The sequence below is a fragment of the Oryza brachyantha genome, chromosome 6 (genome assembly GCF_000231095.2).
Source record: "Oryza brachyantha chromosome 6, ObraRS2, whole genome shotgun sequence".
Classification (NCBI taxonomy): Eukaryota; Viridiplantae; Streptophyta; class Magnoliopsida; order Poales; family Poaceae; genus Oryza; species Oryza brachyantha.
In genome coordinates, this window is record NC_023168.2 from 2,127,062 (window position 1) to 2,151,057 (window position 23,996).

The window sequence follows — 23,996 nt, forward strand, 5'->3', positions numbered from 1 at the left end:
TGAGTTGGTGTTGGTGTGGACGTGCCCGGAGGGGTGGCTGGTGGTGTCGGAGTGCGTGGGGTCGCCAACTGTGGTGGTGTTGGCGTAGAGCGCGGCGCAGCCAAAGTCATGGCTCGAGAGCGTGGCGCTGCCGAAGTGGTGGGTGCGGGAGTTTGTGGAGAATCGGAGACTGGGGTAGGCACGCTCGGTGAAGGGGAGCTGCCCACTCCCCCAGCTTCCCTGAAGTGGATGTACTCGACAGTGAAGTCGTCATACGTCGGAGTAGAGCCGTTGTCCACCGTCTTGTCCCATGTCCATCCGCGCCCTTCGTCAAACACCACGTCGCGCGCCGTGCGCACACGCTGTGTCGTCGGGTCGAGGATGCGGTAGGCCTTCGAGCCTTCCGTGTAGCCGATGAACACCCCTAGGATGCTCCTGTCGTTGAGCTTGCCGATGTGGCCAAGCTCCTTGGCGAACGCGAGGCAGCCAAAGACTCGCAGGTGGGAGACCGATGGCTTGCGCCCATGCCAAGCCTCGTACGGCGTCCTGCCATCGAGAGCCTTGGTAGGTGAGCGGTTGAGGATGTAGACGGCCGTTACCACCGCCTCCCCCCAGAAGAGAGCCGGCATTCCTCTCTGCTTGAGGAGGGCTCGAGCCATCCCCACAACCGTCTGGTTGCGCCGCTCAACGACGCCGTTCTGCTGTGGGCTGTACGGCGCGGAGTAGTGGCGGTGAATTCCTTCATCGGCACAGTACGACGCGAATTCAGCCGCCGTGAATTCGCCGCCATTGTCGGTGCGCAGGATGCGCAACTTGCGGCCGCACTCCGCCTCCGCAGCAGCCTGCGTGCGCCTAATGGCGTCCGCAGCCTCTCCCTTGCTACCGAGGACCGTCACCCACATGTAGCGAGAGAGGTCGTCGACGAGCAGCAAGAAGAAGCGTCGTTCTCCTGGTGTGGCCGGAGTCACCGGGCCACACAAATCCCCGTGCACGAGCTCGAGCCGCTCCTTGGCTCGGAAGCTCGTCTGATGGGGAAAGGGGAGCCGCCTCTGCTTCGTCAACACACAGACGTCGCAGAATTGCTCCACGTGGTCAAGGCATGGCATGCCTCGCACCATCTCCTTGGTACTAAGCCGCTTCAGGGCCTCGAAGTGGAGATGGCCGAAGCGCTCGTGCCACTGCCACGCCTCGTCGTCCCGGCGGGCGACGAGGCACACGGGTTGTGCTACCTGCACGTTGAGGATGTAGAGTCGGTTGTTGCCTCTGGTTACCTTGACAAGGAGGCGACCACGGCGCTCCCCGATCTTGCGCCGATCCCAAATCCTCATGACTCCGTTCTTGATCACCACGCATGAGCCTTTCTCTTCTTCCAGCTGTCCAATACTGATGATGGAGTTCCTCAGCGCGGGGATGTAGTAGACTCCGGTGAGCAGCCTGTGCTCGCCGGACTTGGTGGTGAAGATGACGGAGCCGGTGCCCTTGATATCCACGCCAGAGGCATCCCCAAACTTGACGAAGCCTCGGACGCTGGGATCAAGCTCGGTGAAGAACTCCCGTCGACCGGTCATGTGATGGGTGGCCCCGGTGTCGAGGACCCATCCATCAGTCTTGTCGTTGGAGTCGTCGCCAAGAAGGGCTCGTGCCTTCGGCTCTTCTAGGTGGAGGAAAGCCGATGCGGCCGGTGCCGCTGGAGATAGCTCGATGCTTGCGTGTGCCAGGAGCAGGGCTGGTTCTTCCTCCACTTGTGCGGCGTTGGCTTGGCCTTGTCGTGGTTGTCGGCAGTCCTTGGCCCAGTGGCCAGACTTGCCACAGTTGCGGCAAGCTTCGTCTCGCGTCGGCCTGCGGTTGCCGGTGGTGCCGCCCTGGACGCCTCCGCGGGCTCCACCCCGGATGCGTCCTCGCAACCTGACCCGGACGCCTCCGCGCCCCTTGTGCAGATTGCCGCGCTTGCGGCCGCCTACCGAGGAGGACTCCCCCTTTTTCCCATCACCCTGGCAGGCCTCCCACTGCTCCCGAGTGAGATGGAGCTTCCCGCCAATGGTGATGGGCCCGGAGAGGGGCTGTGGCTCATCGCCGTCGACGACCTTGAGGCGACCAATCGCCTCCTCGATCGTCATCGTGGAGAGGTCCAGCAGAGACTCGATGGAGCGGGCAATCTGCTTATACTTCTCTGGGATGCAGCGGAAGAGCTTCTCGACAGCTCTCTCCTCGTTGTAGGTGTCGTCGCCGTACTGCACCATCTTCTGCAACAGAGTGTTGAGACGGAGGGCAAAATCATCGATGTCCTCACCTGGCTTGAAGGCCAGGTTCTCCCACTCCTTGCGGAGTGCTTGCAGCGTGCTCTTGCGGGCGCGATCGCTGCCGATGCGTGCCGCAGCGATGGCATCCCAGGCCTCCTTGGCAGTCCGCTTTTGCGAAAGGGAAAACTGCATCTCGGATGGAACTGCAGCGATGAGGGCATCTAGCGCCCGTCGGTCTTCATCGTAGTCGACGTCGCCATACCGAACTGCCTCCCACATGTGCCGCACCTGGAGCCTCACCCTCATCACCGCGGCCCACTCGATGTAGTTGGTCTTGGTGAGGGTAGGCCACCCACCACCGGGACCAAAGTCCCTGACCACCGCTTGGATGCCGTGGTAGCCATGGCGTCGGTCAGGGGAGGGAGAGTCGCGCTGCCTGTGAGGGCCGCGCTCTCCGTAGATCCGGCCGCCATCACCGGGAGGGTAGCCGCCGCGGCGTGTGTTCTCTGGGTTGCCGCCGGCACGCCTGCGCCCATCTGGGCTACCGTTGCCGCACACGCCCTCGCTTGGGGCGCCGTCGGCGGATGCGTGGTCCCCTGGACCGCCGCCGCCATGGAGGTGGGCTGCTGCCCACCGTATTGTCCGCTCCCGCACCCTTCCTCTCGCCAGCTCCTCAAGGTCCCTGTCGGCGGTGATGTCGCCGACGATGGAGCCGTTGATGCTGCTACGCAAGGTCTCAACCTCAGCCTCCGCCGCACGTGCTGCATCTTCCGCCTCCTCTGCTTCTACCTCCGCCCTGATCGCCGCCAACTCCGCTGCTGCCAGCCTTGCTGCCCTTGCTGCTGCTGCTGCGGTCTGTGCCGTTGCTCGCCTGCGCTCTTGCGCTGCAGCGAGCTCGGCGTCCTGCTGACGTCGTGTGCTCGAGGCGCCCGAACGCCGAGACTGTCCGTCGGACATGGCGCGCCTCCGGGGGGCTGCTACGTGGAGAAGGGAAGGGGAAAGGGGAAGGAGGAGCAGCCGGTGGTGCTGCTGTTGATGGTGGCTGAGTGCTCACTCGAGCTTGGGAAGGGGAGGAGCAAGAGATGTTCAACCTACAGGAAAGTGTGGCTCTGATACCAGATGTTAGTATCTCTATTGTTACTCTCATTGGTGAGAAGATGACACTCAAACTTGGGGCAATTTTCTGTTTACTTATCACCAAATGTCATGCACTTCCCGGGGAGGGTTGGATACATATTTATAGCTGCATACTAGTCTAAAAGATGCTGTTCTAGAGCATCTCAACAACCTGTCCTAGAGCATCCTAACCAGCTGTCCTAGAGCATCCTAACAACTTGTCCTAGATGCTGTCCTAGCAACTAAAAGCTAAAAAACAAGGGTAGAACACCACAAGACCAAGACCAAATAGCCCAAGACTTATTCCTTCACTATAAACAAGTCTTTCAGTCTTTCAGCAATGCCATTGTTAGAATATTACCTATTTTGTGCATATCCGTGCTTGTTTTTGACCCCAACAAAGTCTTCATTGATAATAGGAAAATCCATTGCAATTTTCTCATTTATAAGATACGCTTCTTTTGTAGTTCCACTTTTGAAGTTTAGCCGCCATTCATATGGATGAGAAAAGAGAGTGCCATACAAATGGATCAAAACCTTCTGAATTCTTATCTGGTGGGAGAAATGCTCTTCCATAACGTTTTGACGACTTGTCATCGGTAGAGATTACTGAATCAAGTGTTCGGCATCCTCTGACAACAACATTTTGCCAATGAGTACACATATAGGAAAGAAAGCACTGCATATAGATAAAATCTGTATTATCTATGAAGGTTTATCCTCGTGTGTGACAAACCCGTTTTATGCTTGACTCACAAGAACTAGGAAATCTAGTTCTCTAAGATCAGTTTTTTAATGTTGTTTTTGTGCCCTAAATGCAAATAGATAAGACCCATTTTATCCTCGTATGTAACATAAACCCTCCAGCTCTGAACATGGTTTCCTCACTGATACATTCTCTTGTCAGCTGTGACCTGTTAGCTTTAGTCTGTGAGATGTCATGGCTACTGTTTCAGGCTTGTTGCATTACATAAAGTGGCCAGTAGGAAGGCATGCAAGAACACTGACAAATGTGGTTTATCCCTTGCTATGCTCGGACATGGAAAGGAATGAACTCTTCTGATTGGTTAAGACTCTGGAACAAGCACAGCAGGCAGCATATTATACATCCGTTTTGGGTGCAAGGAGACATGGCTAATTAATCAAAAACAAGTTGCTGAGCACATGATTTGCAGAAATGACTCAGGCCCAGTCAGCTCAGCTAGGAACATGCAACTAAACTAGGACCATGATTTGATCTATTCATTTGGATCATGATTTGATTTATTCATTTGGATCGTGATTTGTGACTTGTGAGTGAAGACCGTGTGCTGCGTGAGCTCCAGAGTGTTAGCTACAACAGTGAAGATCACAACTTCAGAATGCTGCTCATCAGGACAACGAAAGCCGGCTGTATTGTTTGTCGTTTGATCCCTACTGGAAACAAGAAATGGAAGACTAGCGAACCTGGCGAGCTGCATTTTTTTTTCGTATTAAGCATTTGCGAGCTGCATTTTTTTTGTATTAAGCATTTGCGAATAAAAGAATCGATATGGAACTTGGTTTTAGGGTCTGTTTGGTTTGGTGGAATTTAAGAAAAAAAGAAAGAAAGAAATTGAACGGTTTCATGTGAAAATCATGTAATTCTTTTTGTGTTCCGAGTATCCATTTGTGTTCCGAGTACCCATCTTGGTTTGCAGCCAACCATGGTTTGAAATTTCGGCATACACTTTTATACCACAGGGGAGCATACACTTTTATACCACAGGGGAGGGGGGACTATTTCAGAAATTTTTCGGAATTTTTAACAGAATTTTTTAAATTCAAATACTAATAATGATCATTTTCTCACCAAATATAAATGATTATTTTGGAAATTTTAGAAAATAACACCAATATCGGACTCCACCGAAATTTTGTTATTGTCCTATATTTTTAGCTTAAAAATCTATAAAATTCCAGACTATTCCTTTTTAAACCTCAGCACCACCTGAATTCGGCCCACTTAAAGTTAGGCCTGTGAAAACCAGCGGCCGGAAATTGTATCGCTACAGCTGCTTTTGTATGATTGTACCAATAATAATTAGTAGGATGACATAGAGACAGAAACTCAAATCAACGAAAGAATTGAACTGCAATATATACATTTGCATTCAATTCTGATATGATATATCGGGTCTCTGATATGTCTGACCGATAGATCGATTTGTTTCGTCATCATCAGTTCATCACGATCGAGATTTAGCATGGAACTCTACGATCGGCTCTGGATGGATGCGTCGCGCTCTTGCTCAAGATCGGTATGCCTGCATGATCGGATCTTGAATGCTCCGATCAGCGAGGCGAGCGGCGCCGGCGCCGGCAGTGGCAGTGGCAGTGGCAGCGGCAGCAGGGGCAGGCCCTCCCGGAGGCAGCGGTCGTAGCTCTCCAGCACCTGCACGATGTCCTTGAACTCCGGCCGCTTCTCCGGCTTGGCGGACCAGCACCTCTCGATGAGGGTGTTGATCGCCGGCGGGCACGACGGCGAGAGCGGCGGCCGGGCGCCCGCGTTGGTGACGGCGTAGGCGGCCTGCACGGGGGACAGGTCCTGGAACGGCACGAGGCAGGTGGTGAGCTCCCATAGCACGAGGCCGAAGCTGTACACGTCCACCTTGCGGTCGCAGCGATGGTCGCGGATCATCTCCGGCGCCATCCACCGGTACGTGCCGGTCCTGGACGGCCGCCTGTCGGCGCGGCAGGTCGCCTCGAGGCAGGACGTGCCCAGGTCGGCGACCTTGACGACGCGCGCGCCGCCGTCGAGCAGCAGGTTCTGCGGCTTGAGGTCGCGGTGCACGACGCCGCGCGCGTGGAGGCACTCCATGCCGCGGGCGACGCCGAGCGCGAGGCGGACGACGTCCTCCGGCGGCAGCGAGTTGGGCTCCCGGCCGCGCAGGTACGCGCCCAGCGCGCCGCCCGCCATGAGCTCGGTGACGACGCAGTACGACGGCGGCTCCCGGCACGCGGCGACGAGCCGCACGACGTTGGGGTGGCGCAGCCGCCACAGGAGGGTCACCTCGGCGTCGAACTGCGCCCCCACCCCCACCTCCCGCCGCTGCCGCAGGTCGCCGTCCGCCGCCGTCTCGCGCATCATCTTCACGGCCACCGCTTGCCCCGCGTAGTCGCCGCGGTAGACGCGGCTGTTGGCCCCCGACGCGATCTTGGGCCCGACGCGCAGCTTCGACCGGTCCGCCGCCCACGGCTCCGCCGCCACCGCCGATCTCGCCGGCACCCGCTCCAGGCTATTCCCGCTGCGCTTCTCCGCCGCCTCCGTCTCTGGAGGCAGCGGCGACACGGCCGACCGCCGCAGCGCCCGGAAGGGAAAGCCCGCCATGGATCGGTGGCGGCGAGCCGATCCAAGAAGACGAGGAGTGATTGATGCAGGGCGAAGTGGCCGGCGAACCCCAACGACCCACGAGGGCGCCCTTTTATAGTAACGGCGTGCCATGCATGCAAAATCTAGTGGACGAGTCAATCGGATTCCGAGTGCGATTCTCTGCGGCGGATGCGGGATGCAACCAGACGGCGGCGGATATGATATGGGATATGGGGGTTCAGTTGAGCCCTCCAACTTTTTTGGGACAAAAATAGCCTGTTACTCTTTTTTTTTTCATGCCGTTGACTTTCTTATTTACGTTTGACCTTCGTCTTATTTAAAAAATTTTAGTTACTTTAGTAATAAACCAAATCATAATAAAATAATCAATAATTATATAAATTTTTGAATAGACCAAATCATAATAAAATAGTAACGAAGGGTCAAGCGTGATAAAAAAGTCAACGGCGCCAAATAGAAAAAAAATCGGAGGAACTATGTTATTAGTCTCCCTTAAAATTTGATGTTTCAAAAAAAAATCTCCCTTAAAAATTAAGCGGGTAAACCAATCTAGAGTTCATGACGCAGGGCTAGCTCCAGAAGAGAAAAAAGCGAGGATGAGAGGAGCCCGTCCTAGGCCGCCGCTAGGGAGGCAGTTTTCTGAATTTTCCTCTAAATAATATGGTTTACAGTATGATTTTAAGTATAGTTTATCATGATAAAGTTTGGTATATAAGTGGAGTAGTATAAAAGATATTATATTTTAATTGGTTTTTTATTCAATTCAAAGAAAGATGTTTATTGGTTGAACATGCGTGCTAAGAGAAAAACGAAGAGAATGTTACTCTTCAACACACATACATAACATAAATTACTCACAACTATTATATGTTAGACTCTCATTTATCATTAATTTACTAATATTATTGAAATTATCATGATTTTTAACATAAACTTATTCTTTACTATCATACAACGTGAAACTAAATATTTGTCGATATATTATTCTTTTTCTTCTTTTTTATCCTTTGTTATTTTTGATAATGATATTCCTAGCTTGGCTCAAATACTGTTGCACCTAAACGGTAGCTCACATGACATACTTTTATATATTATTTATGGCTTTTATATGATTTAGTAGTAATGACAACACATATGAATCAACGTTACTTGACTACTTTTTATATTTTCAAGATATATTATAAACCTAATCAATAATGTTATAAGGTAATGATATCTTTAGATAATAGTACACGTTACAAATAATCATATAAACTTTTATAATATTTATAGATAAATAAGGGAGTAAAATTTGTTATAAATCCGATGATTATTGTCAAAATTTTCTAATGGATCTACTTCTTGGGTCAAAATTTACCGATGATGACGTTGAAACAATCAAACGGTTGCTTTGTAGAGACATGAGATTTAAATAGACACGAGATTTAAATTTGACCGTTTGAACGCTTATGGGCATATTGAAATATGTGGTGTGGGTTGAATATTTTCCCCCATCAATATCCAAATTTTGGTATTTCCTATTTAAAACCGCATCTAACCCTAGTATAGGGTTAGCCATCAATTCAATTTCATAAAAACTTTGGGCTAGAGGTTTGTGCAATATGTTTTAAATCTTTAATTAACTCTTTCTTCCCCCTCCCTCTTAAATTCTTCTCGGTCTTCATGATTTTGGATAGTTGTGCTAGTATTTGGAGTTGAGGACCTATGTATGTTTCTCTCATCTTGAGCATGATTTTTGGAGGTTGATGACTCCTCGATGACTTTGTGTCATTCTTAGGGTACCGATTCAATTGTATGCACGAGGGAAGTTTTTGAAAGCTACTCCCTCCGTTTATGTTTGACTTTTTTCTTGCAACGCTTAATCATTTGTCTTATTTAAAAAATTATAAAAATATCATTTATTTTGCTTGTGATTTACTTTATTATCAAAAGAACTTTAAGCATGACTTGTCATTTTTATATTTGTACTAATTTTTTGAATAAGACGAATGATCAAACGTTACAACTAAAAAAGTCAAACATCTTACATTATGAAACGGATGTAGGAGCTCTCATCTCCGAAAAAAAAAGAGAAAGAAACCCTTAGTTGAGGAGAAATTGTCACGCCCAGAAATTTACACCAAATTTCTGAACAATAGCATGTATTAAATCTCGGTCTAGGAATCAGCCCGAGTACACACTATGACAAATTAATACACAGTTCCACGACTTAAAAACAAATAAAAACAATTATCTATCGAAATACAGCGGAAAAAGAAAAACAAGACTAGACCATCTAATCTTCAGCTTCAGCTGGCGATGACGGCTCCACACCACAAGCAGTGAGGAGAGGGAGTATGACGGGAGGGTCCACCCGTCAAAGGGGAGAGAGAGGGGAGTGGGAGGCTAGCCGGCTGACGAGTGGGGCCCGCTCATCAGTGGCCTCGAACAGAGGAGGACGGGGCGGCCTCGGCCGAACAGAGGGGAGAGGCGGCGCCGGCCGGGCGGGCGGCGGAGGGCGGCGACCGGCGGACGGCGGCACGGGCAAGCGGGCGACGACGGGCGGCGGAGGGCGGCGACCGACGGATAGTGACGCGAGAACCGGCGGCGGTGCTGAGAGCGGCGACGCCAAAGGAGGACGGTGGGGAGAGCGACGGCGGTGACACGACGAGCGCGACGGTGCTCGGACGGTGGCAGGGTTGTGTCGGCGACAGCAAGGCAAGGGAGGCGGCTGCACGCGGGGAAGCGAGATTTATAGGGGAGGGGCGGCAGTGTTGGCGGCGTGACGACACGACGTCGGGCGACGCGACGCGACGCGATGGCGGGCGACGCGACGAGCGCCGAGGGAGAGAGGAAGGGGAGAGGAGTTCATCGGGCAGACAACGAAGACGGTGACGACGACGCGGAGCGGCGTCCACCCGAAGGCGGCGCGGTGGCGCGGGAAGGCGAGGGGGAGAGGAGAGGGGGGATGGGATGCGGCATTCGACCTGGGAGGCGGCGACCGTGCATCGTGGCGACGGCGGCGACGGCCGGGCGGCGTGCGCACGGAGGAAGAGGAGGGGGATGCAGCGGGGCGGCGATGCGGGAAAGCGGGGGCGGCAAAACGACGGCGTGACGGCGACGACGTCGAGCGACGACCTGGCGGCGGCGGTGCGGCGGAATCGGGTGGCGGCGGCATTGGCCGAGCGGCGCAACGGATGCGGGCGGGCACAACCGGCGCGGCGAGGGGCAAGACAGCCGTGGCGAGCGGGCACGGAGCGGTGGTGAGGCGCTGCCGGGGCGAGCAAAACACAACGGCGTGGCGGTTGCGCAAGACGCGGGCGACGGCGGCGCAGCGTGGGCAGTCGGCTCACGGTGCGACGGGCGTGACCGAGATGGAGCAGTGCAGAGAGGCGAGCGCGAGCGCGGGATGAGGCGGCAGCCACGGCGAGGGCAAGACCAGCGTGGCGGCGAGGCGACAAGGCGGCGTGGCTGTCGCGCGCGCGAGCGGGCGGACAGAGGAGGGAGACGCCTCCGACAGGTGGGCCCCACCTGTCGGCGGCCAGGAGAGGGGGAGGTGAGCTGGACTTCGGGGCACTAGTTGGGCGCGGCTCGGGAAAATTGCGAACAGAACATGTACTCGCAAAACAGAACTAAAACATGCGCGAATATAGATTTGCACGACGAATTAGATCCGAAACGCGAAACCGTGCACTGTTAGCGAAACAACGACAGGAATTAGACGACCCATTAAATCGAGATTTAACGACTCGCTAAATTAAAAACTAAACGACTTTAACGTAAAATCAATCTACACGTACGAAATTAAAGTCCGCACTGTAGATCAATCTCACATTAGCTAATAGATTGGAAAACCTAAGCAATTACACGGTAGATCAAAAATAGATTGATTCGTATGAGTAAAACGTATGCGAACCTGAGATTTGGTGGAGAGATCGACGATGGATTGCTGTTGTTCCTCGTTGTTCGACTAGGAAACCTAAACAATTAAACGGTAGATGAATTTAGATTGATTCGCAAGAATAAAATAGATGCGAACCTGAGATTCGGGAGAAGGAAACCGGCGGACGGCTGCACTGCTGCTGGACAGGAGGTGGCAGGAGGTGCACGAGAGAGGGAGACGGGGAAAAGAGGCAAGAGTGTAGGGGGGTATTTATAGGGGGGAAACTAGAGATAGATCTTGTTATCCATCTCCTATTAACAAGAAATAGATAAGGTTTCAAAGAGATAAGAAATAGAATTCTAATCGATAGGAATTAGTTTTACCATGAGAGAGGAGGTGGAGGCGTGCACGGTGTGGAGAGGAGGAGGAGATCGGCCAGGGAGGAAAAAAGGAAAAGAGAAAAAGAAAAGGGAAAAAGGGAGAAGAGAAAAAGAAAAGAAAAAGGAAGGAGAAAAAAAAAGAAATTGTCTCCAATTTTGCCGATTTTTATTAAGTTGATTTAAGAAAATTTTTTTAGCTGCAATTCAAATTTAAATCATGTTAATCTTTTAAAATGCTTTCGGGACATTTTAGAACATTCCGAAAAGCTTCCAATTAATTAAATTCTCCTGAAATTTAATTAAACAATTTATTTTTAATGCATTATTTACTTATTTCTTGGCTAGGGTAAAATTCAGGGCGTGACGGAAATGCATTTATACAACCTCAATAGAGAGGTAGAATTTTTTCAATGATCCGAACTTCAGTAAATATAGCATTGGTTCAAATCTCGATAAAAACTTTGATCTTTTCGTTCTCCTTGCTTGTCTCTGTGCTGCCGTTGATAGTTAATTTTTTATGTACTCTGTTGTGGTGGTTGTGTGATTGATATAACTGCTATAGGTTGTGGCTTGCTTGTTTATGTTATATTGTGTCGAAATATCCAACAAAATTCTGATTTATGCTTTTGCATTAATTAAGTTTAAAATTTGTCCATTCGCCCTAGTCCTCAAACAATCATTTCATCTTGGATCCTAAAATCTTAAATGGGCCAAACTATTACCATGCAGCTCATCATAATTTAAACGGTTCCCCTTGCCTTTGGTTACAATAGTAAGGCCGCGTTTGGCACCCCTGGCAAGATAACTAAACCTTCTCGTTTTCCGCGCACGTTTCTCGAACGGTTAAATTTACAAAAATTTTCTATAAAAAAATTGTTTCAAAAAATCATATTAATCTATTATATATATTTTTAATAATTAATTAATCATGTACTAATCTACTACTACGTTTTCCGCACCGGATAACTAACCCCCTCCCCCATACCGCCGAACGTGGCCTAATCAGGTTTTGGAGGGTGTGGTAACGAAAACCACATGGTATATCAACCAAGTTAAAAAAATATTTTTTTTGTTAAATTACATTTATTTTTCTCAGTAATTTTGCGGTTACCATACTTACCACGTGCGAGGGTTAACCCCTTAGAGTCGGTCCCTATGTTTTAGTTCTAGTGCCATGTATGGGTTTGCAATAGCAAAGAGAGTTATGGTACCTGTAGATGTGAATTTTGAGTTTCTGGGACTACGTATTATGAAGACAGATTGTGCACTAAAATGATAAGCATTCGAGCTTTTCAAAGATAAATGGATTATACTTGTACACACACAGAAATTTCCATTGCAATCGCAATCAAATGTAAATTGCTATGGAGAAGTTGTAAGATCGTCAATACATTGTTCTTCTGTTTACCAGATCATGTAGTGTAATGTTTGCTATCTTTCATCTAGAACCAGCTATAATATCAACCCTTTTTTCTTGTAATACTTGGATATCTGAGGAAGGGTGTAGCGCAGCTGTAACAGAGGAAAATAGAGATTACCATGGCAGCCAGAAAACTGAGGACTTAAAAAGCTCAAAGCGGGCTTTTTTTACTATATTTAAAAAGTATCTATATGTACCAAAAAATTTAGTGTAAAATTATGGTATCTGAAGGTACCAAGATTTTACACTGAAAAATATGGTACCTTGAGGTATTTTTTAAGGATGTTAAAAAAGCTCAAAGCCTTAATGCAGAATCAACTCACCTAAAAACTAATCATCTTTTTTTTTGCTAGATTTCAAGCAAAATTAGGAATTCTACCCAATTTTATATTGTTGTATTTCGAATAATATAAAGGAAACAGATGTTGAACTGATGCCAATATTTCTTACACTTCACTGAGGTGTTGCTAACCCGCTATAGATCATATACAATACGATTCACTTGTAGACAAAATTTCCATGGAAACCATATGGAACTCTTTGAGGTAATGTAATTTTCACTACCGGTTCCTCGGAAAATCTCTTTGCATCAATAATGTACACCTACAGACACACACACACACACAAATGTTTATTAAGTATATGCAAGGAAAACAAGTGGAAAATATGCCATGTGTTTGCTTTACCAGTAAATGATCTGTTGAAATTTAAATACCTGAGATATATTAGTTAACTCATCATGGACATATGTTACTATCCATCCATCATCTTCATCTATCCCGTTCTTCTTTGCAACAAATTGAACTCCAGAGCAGAAGCTCTTTTCTGGTAAAACATGGTACTCCACTAATTTCAGTTCCTGGTTTTCCTGAGGTTGCTCTGATACTTTAGTACAGATAAAATCATAAACAAAAAGTAGTCGCTATTTTGTGCAATATTTACTGACCTTATCTTCCATGTCAAAGTGTACCTTCGCTATCATATTATACTTAAATAAACCTGCAACATTACACACAATAATACATATGAAGATTACACAAATAACTTCAAATGAAGGACACACAGTAACATGTCACAACATACACAATTAAAATGTCAGGAAGGACAATTATAAATAATTATGACATTACCTATCTTACTGGTTGCTACTGAGTCAACAACCTGTGCATATCCATACTTGTTTTCTATCCCAACAAAGTTTTCATTGATAACTGGAAAATCCATTGCAACATTCTCATTTGTAAGATAACCTTCTTTTGTAGTCCCATCTTTCAGGTTTAGCCTCCATTCATATGGGCGAGAAAAGAGAGTGCCATCTACAGATGGATCAAATCCTTGCAAATTCTTATCCGCTGGGAGAAATGCTCTTCCATAACATTTTGACTTGTCTGCATTATGGCGTCCACTAGGGATTACTGAATCAAGTGTTCGACAACCTCTGACAATTACCTGTTCATGTGCTTTTGCCAGTGAGTAAAAAACATTGTGATCTATATTATCTTTGAAATTATATCCTCATTTATGTGGCATAAACCCTTTTTCTATGTTTGAACCACAAAATTACAAGGTCAAATTCTTGCCTAAACTTGACTTTTCACATTGTTCTTGTACATGTTATGCATCTATGCTAAATTATAATGATGTGAATCTTGTGACTACATCAAGATTACAAGTCAGCCATGAGATGGGTGATACGTCAATAGAAGATGCTTTTGAAAATAGTACCGATACGATCGGGAAATTTTCATACCATTTAACTAGCATGGTACGTGCACTACAAGCTTGATTCATGAGAGACAACTACAATAGAATATAAAGTTTTTTTTATAACAACTAATGAGCTAATGATATCTATATATTTATCTTTTTCTAGATAACGGATCTATATTTCTCTGGCAAAATAATAAACAAGCAACTGAAATAGCAAAAAGATCAATGTAGAATGTGCATTATAGTGTTAGCTACAATTTCTTAAAGAAAACAACAATTTCTTCATGGTGAAGATATATACAAGTGCAGATTCAAGCACCAGACCCACTCATCCAGCCTCTGGTAGGAAATTATTATTAGTGTTATACAAAGTAATGTTTGGTCTAACAAACTATTAAAGTTATTTCGTGATTCTTTTGTCATTTGTTATAATTGAACAATTACCTCATTTCCATCCTCAAAACAATTAAATAAATGATAACTGCAATGATTCTCCACATCAAACCAGACAATGGAATCATCATCACCAAACCTTGGCATTACTCCAATACGCGATATGCCATCCATATCCTTTTGGATGAATCTAGAGAGAAACATAGCCACATTACGCATCACCAAGTCAATGTGCATATTTCGCACAAAAATGATAGTCATAGTAAAAAATGGTACTCCATTCATTTCTAAATATTTGACATCATTAATTTTTTGACACATGTTTGATCGTTTATTTTATGTAAATTTTTTAAAAATATGTAAAGCTATATATATGCATAAAAGTATATTATAAGTAAAATAATTTAAAAATAATTAATAATTATGTAACTTTTTTAATAAGATGAATAATCAAACGTGTATAAAAAAAATTAACGACGTCAAACATTTTGGGACGGAGGGAGTATATATGTTTGGCACCCACGGTTTTTGTAAAATTGTCCTTAGTAATCCAAAGCAAAGAGGATAGTCCATTATAATATTGTACCTACAATAGAATAATTAGTAGTTAAGAAAAATGTATTGATCACAACAATATAAGACCTCTCATAATTAAACAAAAGCTAACATACTGTGCAGTTACTCCGATGTCATGAATGAGTTTCCCTTCTTCAAATTTGAGATCGACCTTGTGAAGAAGCCTCTCACCATCAGCTAGTTCATGTGAAAAGGCATCATTTAGTAATATTGTAATAAAACCTAAAGATCATTTTGATGGTGTATGGATGCATGTTGACATATCATATATGGGATGTCCTTTTGCATGTAACTATTGCTGATTACTATAGTAATATTGTGTTTCATTTATACCTTACTTTTATTACTTATATTCCACTCAATATTTGCAAAATTCTAGTTTGGATATAACCCATTTCACTGTATTGTTTTACACTTGTGTAATCAAAACTTACCAGAGATTACTCCAAGCACATAATGGGGTTTTTCAGTATTAGTCCCCATCATCACAAGTTCTCCGCTTCCACAAATCTTCTATAAATAAAATCATATACATGTGAGACCTTGGTACAGATCAATAATATTGTTGTAAACAAAATATCACGAACAATTTGAGAGTAACTTTAATTGGAATTAATATTATTCTAAGAACATTTTGTGTTTGAACTTTGAATTGATGATCCAAGCTTTCATAACCATTCACCATGTGAATTCACTACCAGAAGCCAGATATAGTTTGATACAGTTACTTTTTTATCCTACTAGAAAACATGAAAAAATTGCATCTTTTGTTCTTTTTCTTCAAACCCATTTCTTTCTGATAGTGCCATCACCTACAAGAAAAATAATACTGAGGGGGTCTCCCTGTTGGTTTCGTACCAGAGGTTAAATCTCATGAACTTTATATGGATTTTTTTTTCTATTTTCCACCCCACATGAATACCATGTTGGCCATGGTATTTTAATTTTAAGGTATCCCTCTGAAGGTAAATCATATATATTTGATGGTTTTGTCCCCATAGGAAAGATCAGCAGCCTGGTAGTGATTTGCAAAGTTAAGAAACAATTGTTGATGAATTGATTGGTAAAAGAATTTTAACTGAAAACTATTTAACCACAATATGCCAAGTGGACAGTACTTGTCTACGATTCACCTTGAAAAACCAAACAAATCTTTAAAGAAATAATGATCAAGATGTATTTGCATGATAGCATACCTTTGGGTGGCTAGTGAATGGTTGGTCCCAAGCTCCATTGATGTTGTAAGGCTCTAGGGTGCTGAGATTATTGATGTCAATCTCGTAAGGTAGATGATTTTCTGCGGCAGCAAAAACTCGTCCAGCATGTTCAAATATGCTAGTGTTTGCACTGTCCTTCACAGGCTTCCCAAATCTCAGCTATATATGGCATACAAAAGACTATAAATTAGATTTTCTGGATTGTTGTACATAAACTCTTATTCTGTTTATATAATTAAAAACCACACTGCTGAGCAAAGCCCTGGCAGTCTTTCACGTAAAAAAAAAAAGATTATAAATATCACTGAAGATGGTATGCAGAAACTACATCTAAGATCAAAGTTGATTAAAGTTAACCATGCACATGACCTCTACTTAAACGACATATTCGTGTCCATTTGACAACTATATAGCTCGTGAAATTCCATGAGAATTATTTGACAGTGTCATTCAGTTTTTTCACCGTAAACAAATGAATAATTTGTCATACAGCAAGTCAATCTATTCCACTGTAGGGCAGTAGAATTCTACATGAGTTTTTCTTGTGCAGATTCTCTTCTTGCGTCAAAATAAGAATAATTTTAGCCTCTACACGCCCAAAATGGATATAAACAGCCATATATTACTTTTGTTCCTATACAGAAAAGAGATTAATATTTCTTCTTTATTTAGGTGCGTATCCTGGATCTCTTTTTCTTATGCAATTTTTATATACCTTTTCTACATTTAGTAATTAATTCACGAGTTCTAGGTATTGATTTATATTCGCATCATATTAGATCTTCATTTATCCTAACCGATGTTTACAGTTAACACACTTGATCTCATTCTAAACTATTTAAAATGAGTTGTTTTAAGGTGCTCATTCTTATCTATAGGGTGGTGAGAGCAAGCATCAACTCCTAGCCATTGAATTTTGATTTGTTTTATCAGTAAATATATATATATATATATATATATATATAATTTTCAAATCAATACATCACAACATAAAAGGAAATTACCAATTGCAATAATTAACCTTTCTAAATTTAAGCATGCATGCATAGAAAGTTAAAGCTACGATGTCATACCAGTCATTTGGATCGACCTTCACATTTATGAATTTGAATATTATATATTTTGTTTGGTTGTTTAAGTTGGGCTAGCAATAAAATTTCTACAAAAATGGAAGCAGAGAATAAAATGGAAATGCGACCAAAGGAATATATAGTTTAAAAATCTCAAATTTTAGACATGCAAATGAAATAAAGTATTGTTCAGATTTCTAAATATTTGAATTCTTTCATAATCACTTGTACTTTTATATATATTCTGAATATTCATGTCCATTGTTATCCAATTTCCTATGGGATTTGTTCATAAATTTTAAATTTCTTATATATATATATATATATATATATATATATATATATATATATATATATATATATGTGTGTGTGTGTGTGTGTGTGTGTGTGTGTGTGTGTGTGTGTGTTTATAGTTCAGATTTAAAATTAAGTACTTTTGTGTATTGTAATTCAAATATAAAAATGTAGAAATTTCAATTATTGAATTACTTACTTGCTATATTGGAGACAAATCTTTATATAGTAGCTTGCCACAATTGTCTCATTCCTTTTAATACTCTATTACCTCCAATGATGTAAGACTAATGCTATTCATTCATGTAATGGACGGTCTAAACAGGTCAAGAACACTAAAAAAATCCATTTAAAATTAGCAGTGCTTACCATATTAAGAATAAATGCAGCTAGTGTTGCATACGGTTGACCATCAGCAGATGGCAGGAAAGCTATTTTGTTGTTCTTTCTCTCTAATTCAAAAGTGTCCGTATGCACATACTTGTTCTTATATGATATCGTCCATTCTCCTATACTGCTCTTGGTAAAGTAGACAGCATGTAGCATTCCATGTCCTTCATAATACATGTATGATGTTGAGCCAAACATGGACTCTGCAGCTGCCTGTGATGCATTAAGGGGGTTTGGACCTGTAAAATACATAAAGTTTATTCATTCTTAACCTTTTCTGTTCAAAATATTTATATCATCATATTTGAAAATGACAATAATGATGGACATATTTGTCAATCATCATTTCATCACCACTACAAAGAATTACTCCTCACCATTTCTTATGTAGACACCCTCAGGAAAATCTGCAGGGACCTCTCCATCGAGACTGTCGATAAGAACCTCATCTCCAATTTCATCCACAGGTCCGAAATTCCCCTGTAGAAGATTCAGTTGATAATCATGCGTAACTGATGAGTCAGGTGGATTAGATACTAGAAGATGAAAGCAAAACAAAAAAAAAAAGTTGCCCAAAGACTAATTCACAAATTTGGTACTAAACAAAATAATGCTCACAAACAATATATATATAGTAGCAAATGCATACATTAAAAATCTTTATACTTACCTCATTCAGAAAAGGTTGCTCGGAAAACTTGTATGCAGAGTCGATGAATCGGTCCAGTAGATCTAAGGAGACTGATTTCAGAGTCTTTGTCAATTCCTGTATAAGTGTCTGCTTCTTCCACCCAGTAACTGAAGATTGCACCTGAAGAATGATGGTACATCTATAGTAACCTATCGCTTCTTATTGCGCAAAATATCGACTAGAACGCCTGACAATCTTGTTACAAAACATGTCAAATGATTGTATTTTTTTCTTTAAAAAAAATACTTAGAACACATTTCAAAGTTAGTACCTGAGCTGCTTAATTACTGGATTCATCCAGAGCAGGCATGTTCTATACATTTGTTTATCTAAAACATCAAGTTAATAAACCATTATTATTTCTTAATTCTTATATCACTACACTTTTGCATGGATATTACCTTGATGGCATTAGGTGGAGACAATGAGGAAGATCGATCTGTGCCCTTCCCCAGGTGAATGCATCTGGTGACCTGAGACCTACACCCTGCAGCTCTGAACATGGCTTCCTCACTCTCTTGTCAGTTATTAGCTTCACAATCTGTGATATGTTTGTTATGCCTGCTAGTTCAGGCTGGTTGCCTTATAAAGTGGAGAGCAGTAAGGCATGCAAGAACACGGACAAAGATGGTTTATCCCTAGCTATGCGTCGGCCATGGAGAGGAATAAATTGGTCCGATTGGTTGATGCAAACAGTAGCTAGGCATCATGTTCTCGATGATTTGGGCTGCAAGAAGAGGACAGGATTGATTAATTAATCGAAAGCAAGGTGCCGATGAGTACATGGTCTCAGAAGCCAGCTCAACAAGGATGCAACTAGGGCTTTGATTTACTCCTGCAGATTGTGATTTGTGACCTTTTGTGAGTGATTTGGTGCTGGTCAAGTCCTTTTTTTTTTCAAGTAGAATCAAGCTCATCATGCCAATTTCTTTTTCTGAAGTAAAATCAGGGCACGTTAATCACAATGCCGCTCATCAGGTCAATTTCTTTTTTTAAGTAAAATCAGGACAACTTGTATGGCCTGCAACAGTTTAACACATCTAAATTGTATAGTTTTCATATAGTATATTACAATAGACACTAGATACTTAAGACATCACACATTTATATAGTGTGGTGAAAAATGTATGGATGGTTTAAATACCTAGGGTTTTGGTTAATTTGGCTAAGCTAATTTGATGTTGAGTCATGACGTGCATTTAAACTTGCAGGTATTTATTACCCATGCGTAAATGGGTATGGGGATCATAAGAACGTTTCATACCCGTGTACCATCGTGTAAATTTATTTGCCTGATTACTTATCCACGGATAATATATTTAGTTCATACATGTATCCTAATAGAATAAAGACCCATCGGATCTCAGATCACAGGTCCCCGTTGCCATCTCTACCTGCACCCAGCGCCTCAGCCGGCGTCATCCCCGGCCACTCTCCAGCCAGCGTGGGCCCGAGCCCTTGGCGCTGCCAGCCATCAGCGCCATGGCCTCCGGCCACCCCTCTCCCCAGCTGCCGGTGCCCCCATCTCGCCCCCGCCGGCGCCTTGTGAGGAGAGAAAGAGAGATACAGGGAGGGAGAGGTATGCTACGGGAGAAATGACAAAAAGGAGAAATAGAAAGGAGACAAAAGGAAAGGGAGAAGAAGAAGAGAGAAAAAGAAATAAGGGACAATTTCGTTCCTGCTCTGATTTTTAAGTCTAATATTGATTTTATTCTTTCTTTTTAGGGTTTCGTTTTTGCCCCTTTTTTTAATCAAAAAAACCGTTTGCCCCTATTTTGGATGTAAGTTATGTTGATGGTTAGTTGACCAATATATTTAGTTTAAAAAATAAAAGATTTAATTTCCGAAATAATTAATGACGAAATTATCCCTGTTTAAAAAATTATAAGTTTTTAAACATGTCATTTGAATTAATAATATATTGCTTTTGTATATTTCTATAATTTTTTAAAAAATTGACATAGTTTTGAAACTCTATCAAATATTTTAAAAAAATTACAAGTTTTTAAACATGTCATTTGAATTAATAATATATTGCTTTTGTATATTTCTATGATTTAGAACGGAGGGTAACAACACAAATGACTAAAAAAAGATCAAAATGATATTATAGTGCAGGGGTAAAATAGTTCTTTAACATGTCATTTAATACCGTTAGTCCTTCCATTCAAAGGAGGAGCAACTGGTTCATTCAATTCAAAAAAATAAGGGAAAAACGAAAAACCTTAAAAAGGAGAGGCAAAATCAGAATCTGAAACAGGGGCAGAAAAGAAATAGCCCCAAGAAATAAAGGAGAAAAAGAAAAAAAAAGGAGTCGACCCTATCTGTAATGCAATAAAACTTACTCCTGTATACAATGGAGTTGTGATAGTACCGTGGTGAATGGACTTATTATAATTTAAGCTATTTTGTATCATTTACATATAGTATGGAGTCGTTGGTATGAATTATTTTTCTGTTGCAACGCATGTGTACTCAACTAGTATGTATAAAGTTTATGAATGAAAAAATATCTTATTTATGAATCCATATATATATAAGGCTTATAAATGAATGTATTTTATTTGAAAAAAGAAATGTTGGAATGTAAATAAAAATGCCGATAAGTTTTTTATACCAAATGCTAGAAAATTACTTCCTGCGGTCAAAATCATTTTTCGTTTAGGACAAAATTAGGTCAAACTTCTAAAATTCTAATAAGCAATTATTTCTTAAATAGTTAGTTTAAATATAAGATAAATGATATATATATATTCTCCTCGAAGAGTGCTATCATAATATCATAAGCATATTAGGTTTTATAAATTTAATTTAACATGAAATTATTTGTCAGAATTTTATTAGTTTGACCAAATTTTGTCCTAAATAATAAATAATTTTTTTACCGGAGCGAGTAGATTTTTTTTCTCACAAACTATTTTGTAATGTAGTATAAATGTTTTTCTTGATATTTAGTGGAGCGAACTAACGATAATTACACCCAATCACATCCTCGAAAATATAACTACACATGAATGCATGCATGCATGCCTGTATTGTTTAAAGATAGAAGTAGATCGTTCTTGCCTTCTTTGTCCTCACCTCACGGTGAATAAAGAGGCCACCCACCCCAATTCCCAAGCCCTAGCGCCAGCAAATCCTCCTGCGGCCGCCGTCACAGGCGCCGCCATGGAGTCGCCACCGCTGCTCGAGCAAATTCTCCTGCGGCCGGACGAGTACATCGGTTCGGTGGAGAAGCAGACCCAGATGCTCTGGGAGTACGAGAGCTTCCCGATGATGCGGCGAGCGGTTACCTACGTCCCCGGCCTCCAGAAGGTGTTCGACGAGGTCCTCGTCTACGCCGCCGAAAGGAAGCGGCGGGATCCCTCGATGGACGCCCTCCATGTCGAGATCGACGTCCCCGAGCGCCGGATCTCTGTCTACAACAACGCCCAGGGTATCCCCGTTGTACTCCACAAAGAGGAGGGCGTCTACATGCCGGAGATGATCTTTGCACACCTTACCAGCAGCACCGACACCTCGACTGGCGTCAGACTTGCCAATGTCTTCTCGACAGAGTTCATCATTGAGACTGCCGACGCGTGCCGTCTCAAGAAGTACAAGCAGGTAATGTAATGTAAATGTACTGAGATAATGTTGTTTTGACGATTGAGAATGTGCTGCTGTTAATTGATTTGATTTGGGTTAATTGTGAATTAGCATATTCCTTTCTTTTTTTAGGTTTTCTCTGAAAACATGGGGAGGAGGTCGGAGCCTGAAATCAGCGATTGCAAGAAGGGGGAGAACTGGACCAGGATCACCTTCAAGCCTGATCTTGCTAAGTTCAACCTTACCCATTTCGAACGGGACGTCATAGCCCTTATGAGGAAGAGAGTATTTGATGTTGCTGCAATGCTGGGAGAGACTGTTCACGTTGTGTTGGATGGCCAGAGGTTGCCTCTTAAGGACTTCTCAACTTATGTCGATTGGCATATCATTTCCGCCAAAAAAAACAGACCTGTGGAAGAACTTCCAAGGTATTTAATTGCTTAATTTTACAGTTTTAGTCAGACATAAGTAATTAATTAGCGTTAGTTAGTGGTGTGCATTTACTGATAGTTATTCTCACTTTTTTCTTTTCAGGATTTGCGAAAAGGTAAATGATCAGTGGGAGGTATGCTTGAGCCTAAGTGAGGGGCAGTTTGAACAGGTAACTAACTGTGGGTTATGTTTCTATGCTAACCTCCTCCTGGTCGACGTGGTTACAGATGCGTCTTACTTGTTTTTATGTGTTTCAGGTTAGTTTTGTAAATGGAATTGCAACCATCAGGGGTGGAACACATGTTGATTACATTGCAAACAAGATCGCCACCCATGTGATGAATTTTGTGAATGATAAATGCAACAACTTTACTGCGCAACTGCATGATGTGAAAAGGCATATGTGGATCTTCGTTAATGCACGCATTGAGAACCCTGCCTTTGATTCACCGACGAAGGAGTTCTTGACGACTCATGTGGAAAGCTTTGGGTCAAATAATTGTGACTTCTCTGATATTTTCTTGAACAAGGGTACGTGACGTGATTGATCGACTTTTGATATCTTGGATTTGTACAATTTGACTGTCACCTATGCTAATCCCATTTTTCGCATTTGCAGTTATTAACTGCGGTCTTCTCTACGACATGTTTGCTCCAGTTAAGTCAAAAGCCGGAAGGCGTTGAACACAACGATCGATTATTTACGGCTTCAGTGGCATCTTATCTTACGTATAACATATTAGATGATGGTGTTTAGTTTTAGAGCTTTGAAATTTGAAAAGGTACCTCAAGGTTCCACTCTTTTTAGCTAAAAAAGTAGTACCTTGAGATACTTTTCAAATATGATAAAACCCTTAGTTTTGTACTCTGTTCTGTTCTGGTTTTACGAAGTTGGATGACTGAAAAACCTATACTACTACATTTGAATTTCGTCTCCTTTTCTTTTCTACTAGCTACCATTTACCCTTTTGACTTTTACACTTTTTTAACTTTGGACTAAAAAAATTTGATTAGATAGATCGCTTTCTCAATTAGCCCCTCAACAACGAGCTAGAGAAATCAATCTTACCTACTGGGCCGGAAAGCCTAATCGCTCGTTTCTTCGCCACGCAGCCCATCTGAACCGGCCCGGCCATGCACTACGCTTGTATTTGCTGTTGATCAGTTTCAGACAGTATAGAGACAGACAAATTACGCGCCAGCTTGTGGAGTTCCATGGATTGGATTATACTTGCACAATCACATAAAACCATTGCAAATTTGCAATCGCAACCAAGGTCTATCCA

At 43.2% G+C, this 23,996-nt stretch overlaps 2 protein-coding genes and 1 pseudogene across 2 annotated transcripts; 1 reads left to right on the forward strand and 2 right to left on the reverse strand.

Moving 5' to 3' along the window:
* Positions 1–5,221: 5,221 nt before the first annotated feature.
* LOC107304456 (serine/threonine/tyrosine-protein kinase HT1-like) lies at positions 5,222–6,695 on the reverse strand. The gene has a single exon (XM_040525531.1). The coding sequence runs from the start codon at positions 6,682–6,684 to the stop codon at positions 5,569–5,571; it is 1,116 nt and encodes a 371-aa protein (XP_040381465.1). The 5' UTR covers positions 6,685–6,695; the 3' UTR covers positions 5,222–5,568.
* Positions 6,696–12,198: 5,503 nt separating this feature from the next.
* LOC102706389 lies at positions 12,199–19,193 on the reverse strand (annotated as a pseudogene).
* Positions 19,194–21,767: 2,574 nt separating this feature from the next.
* LOC102706664 (DNA topoisomerase 2-like) lies at positions 21,768–23,675 on the forward strand. The gene is made up of 5 exons (XM_015838466.2): positions 21,768–22,296; positions 22,411–22,706; positions 22,813–22,879; positions 22,968–23,241; positions 23,330–23,675. The coding sequence occupies exons 1-5, from the start codon at positions 21,859–21,861 to the stop codon at positions 23,392–23,394; spliced, it is 1,140 nt and encodes a 379-aa protein (XP_015693952.2). The 5' UTR covers positions 21,768–21,858; the 3' UTR covers positions 23,395–23,675.
* Positions 23,676–23,996: the final 321 nt, after the last annotated feature.

Excerpts from the sequence above, each read along its gene's own strand:
- LOC107304456 (XM_040525531.1), bottom strand. The coding sequence starts at position 6,684 with ATGGCGGGCTTTCCCTTCCGGGCGCTGCGGCGGTCGGCCGTGTCGCCG.
- LOC102706664 (XM_015838466.2), top strand. The coding sequence starts at position 21,859 with ATGGAGTCGCCACCGCTGCTCGAGCAAATTCTCCTGCGGCCGGACGAG. Across the intron at positions 22,297-22,410 it reads GTCTCAAGAAGTACAAGCAG|GTTTTCTCTGAAAACATGGG; the intron begins GTAATGTAATGT and ends TTCTTTTTTTAG. Across the intron at positions 22,707-22,812 it reads CCTGTGGAAGAACTTCCAAG|GATTTGCGAAAAGGTAAATG; the intron begins GTATTTAATTGC and ends TTTTCTTTTCAG.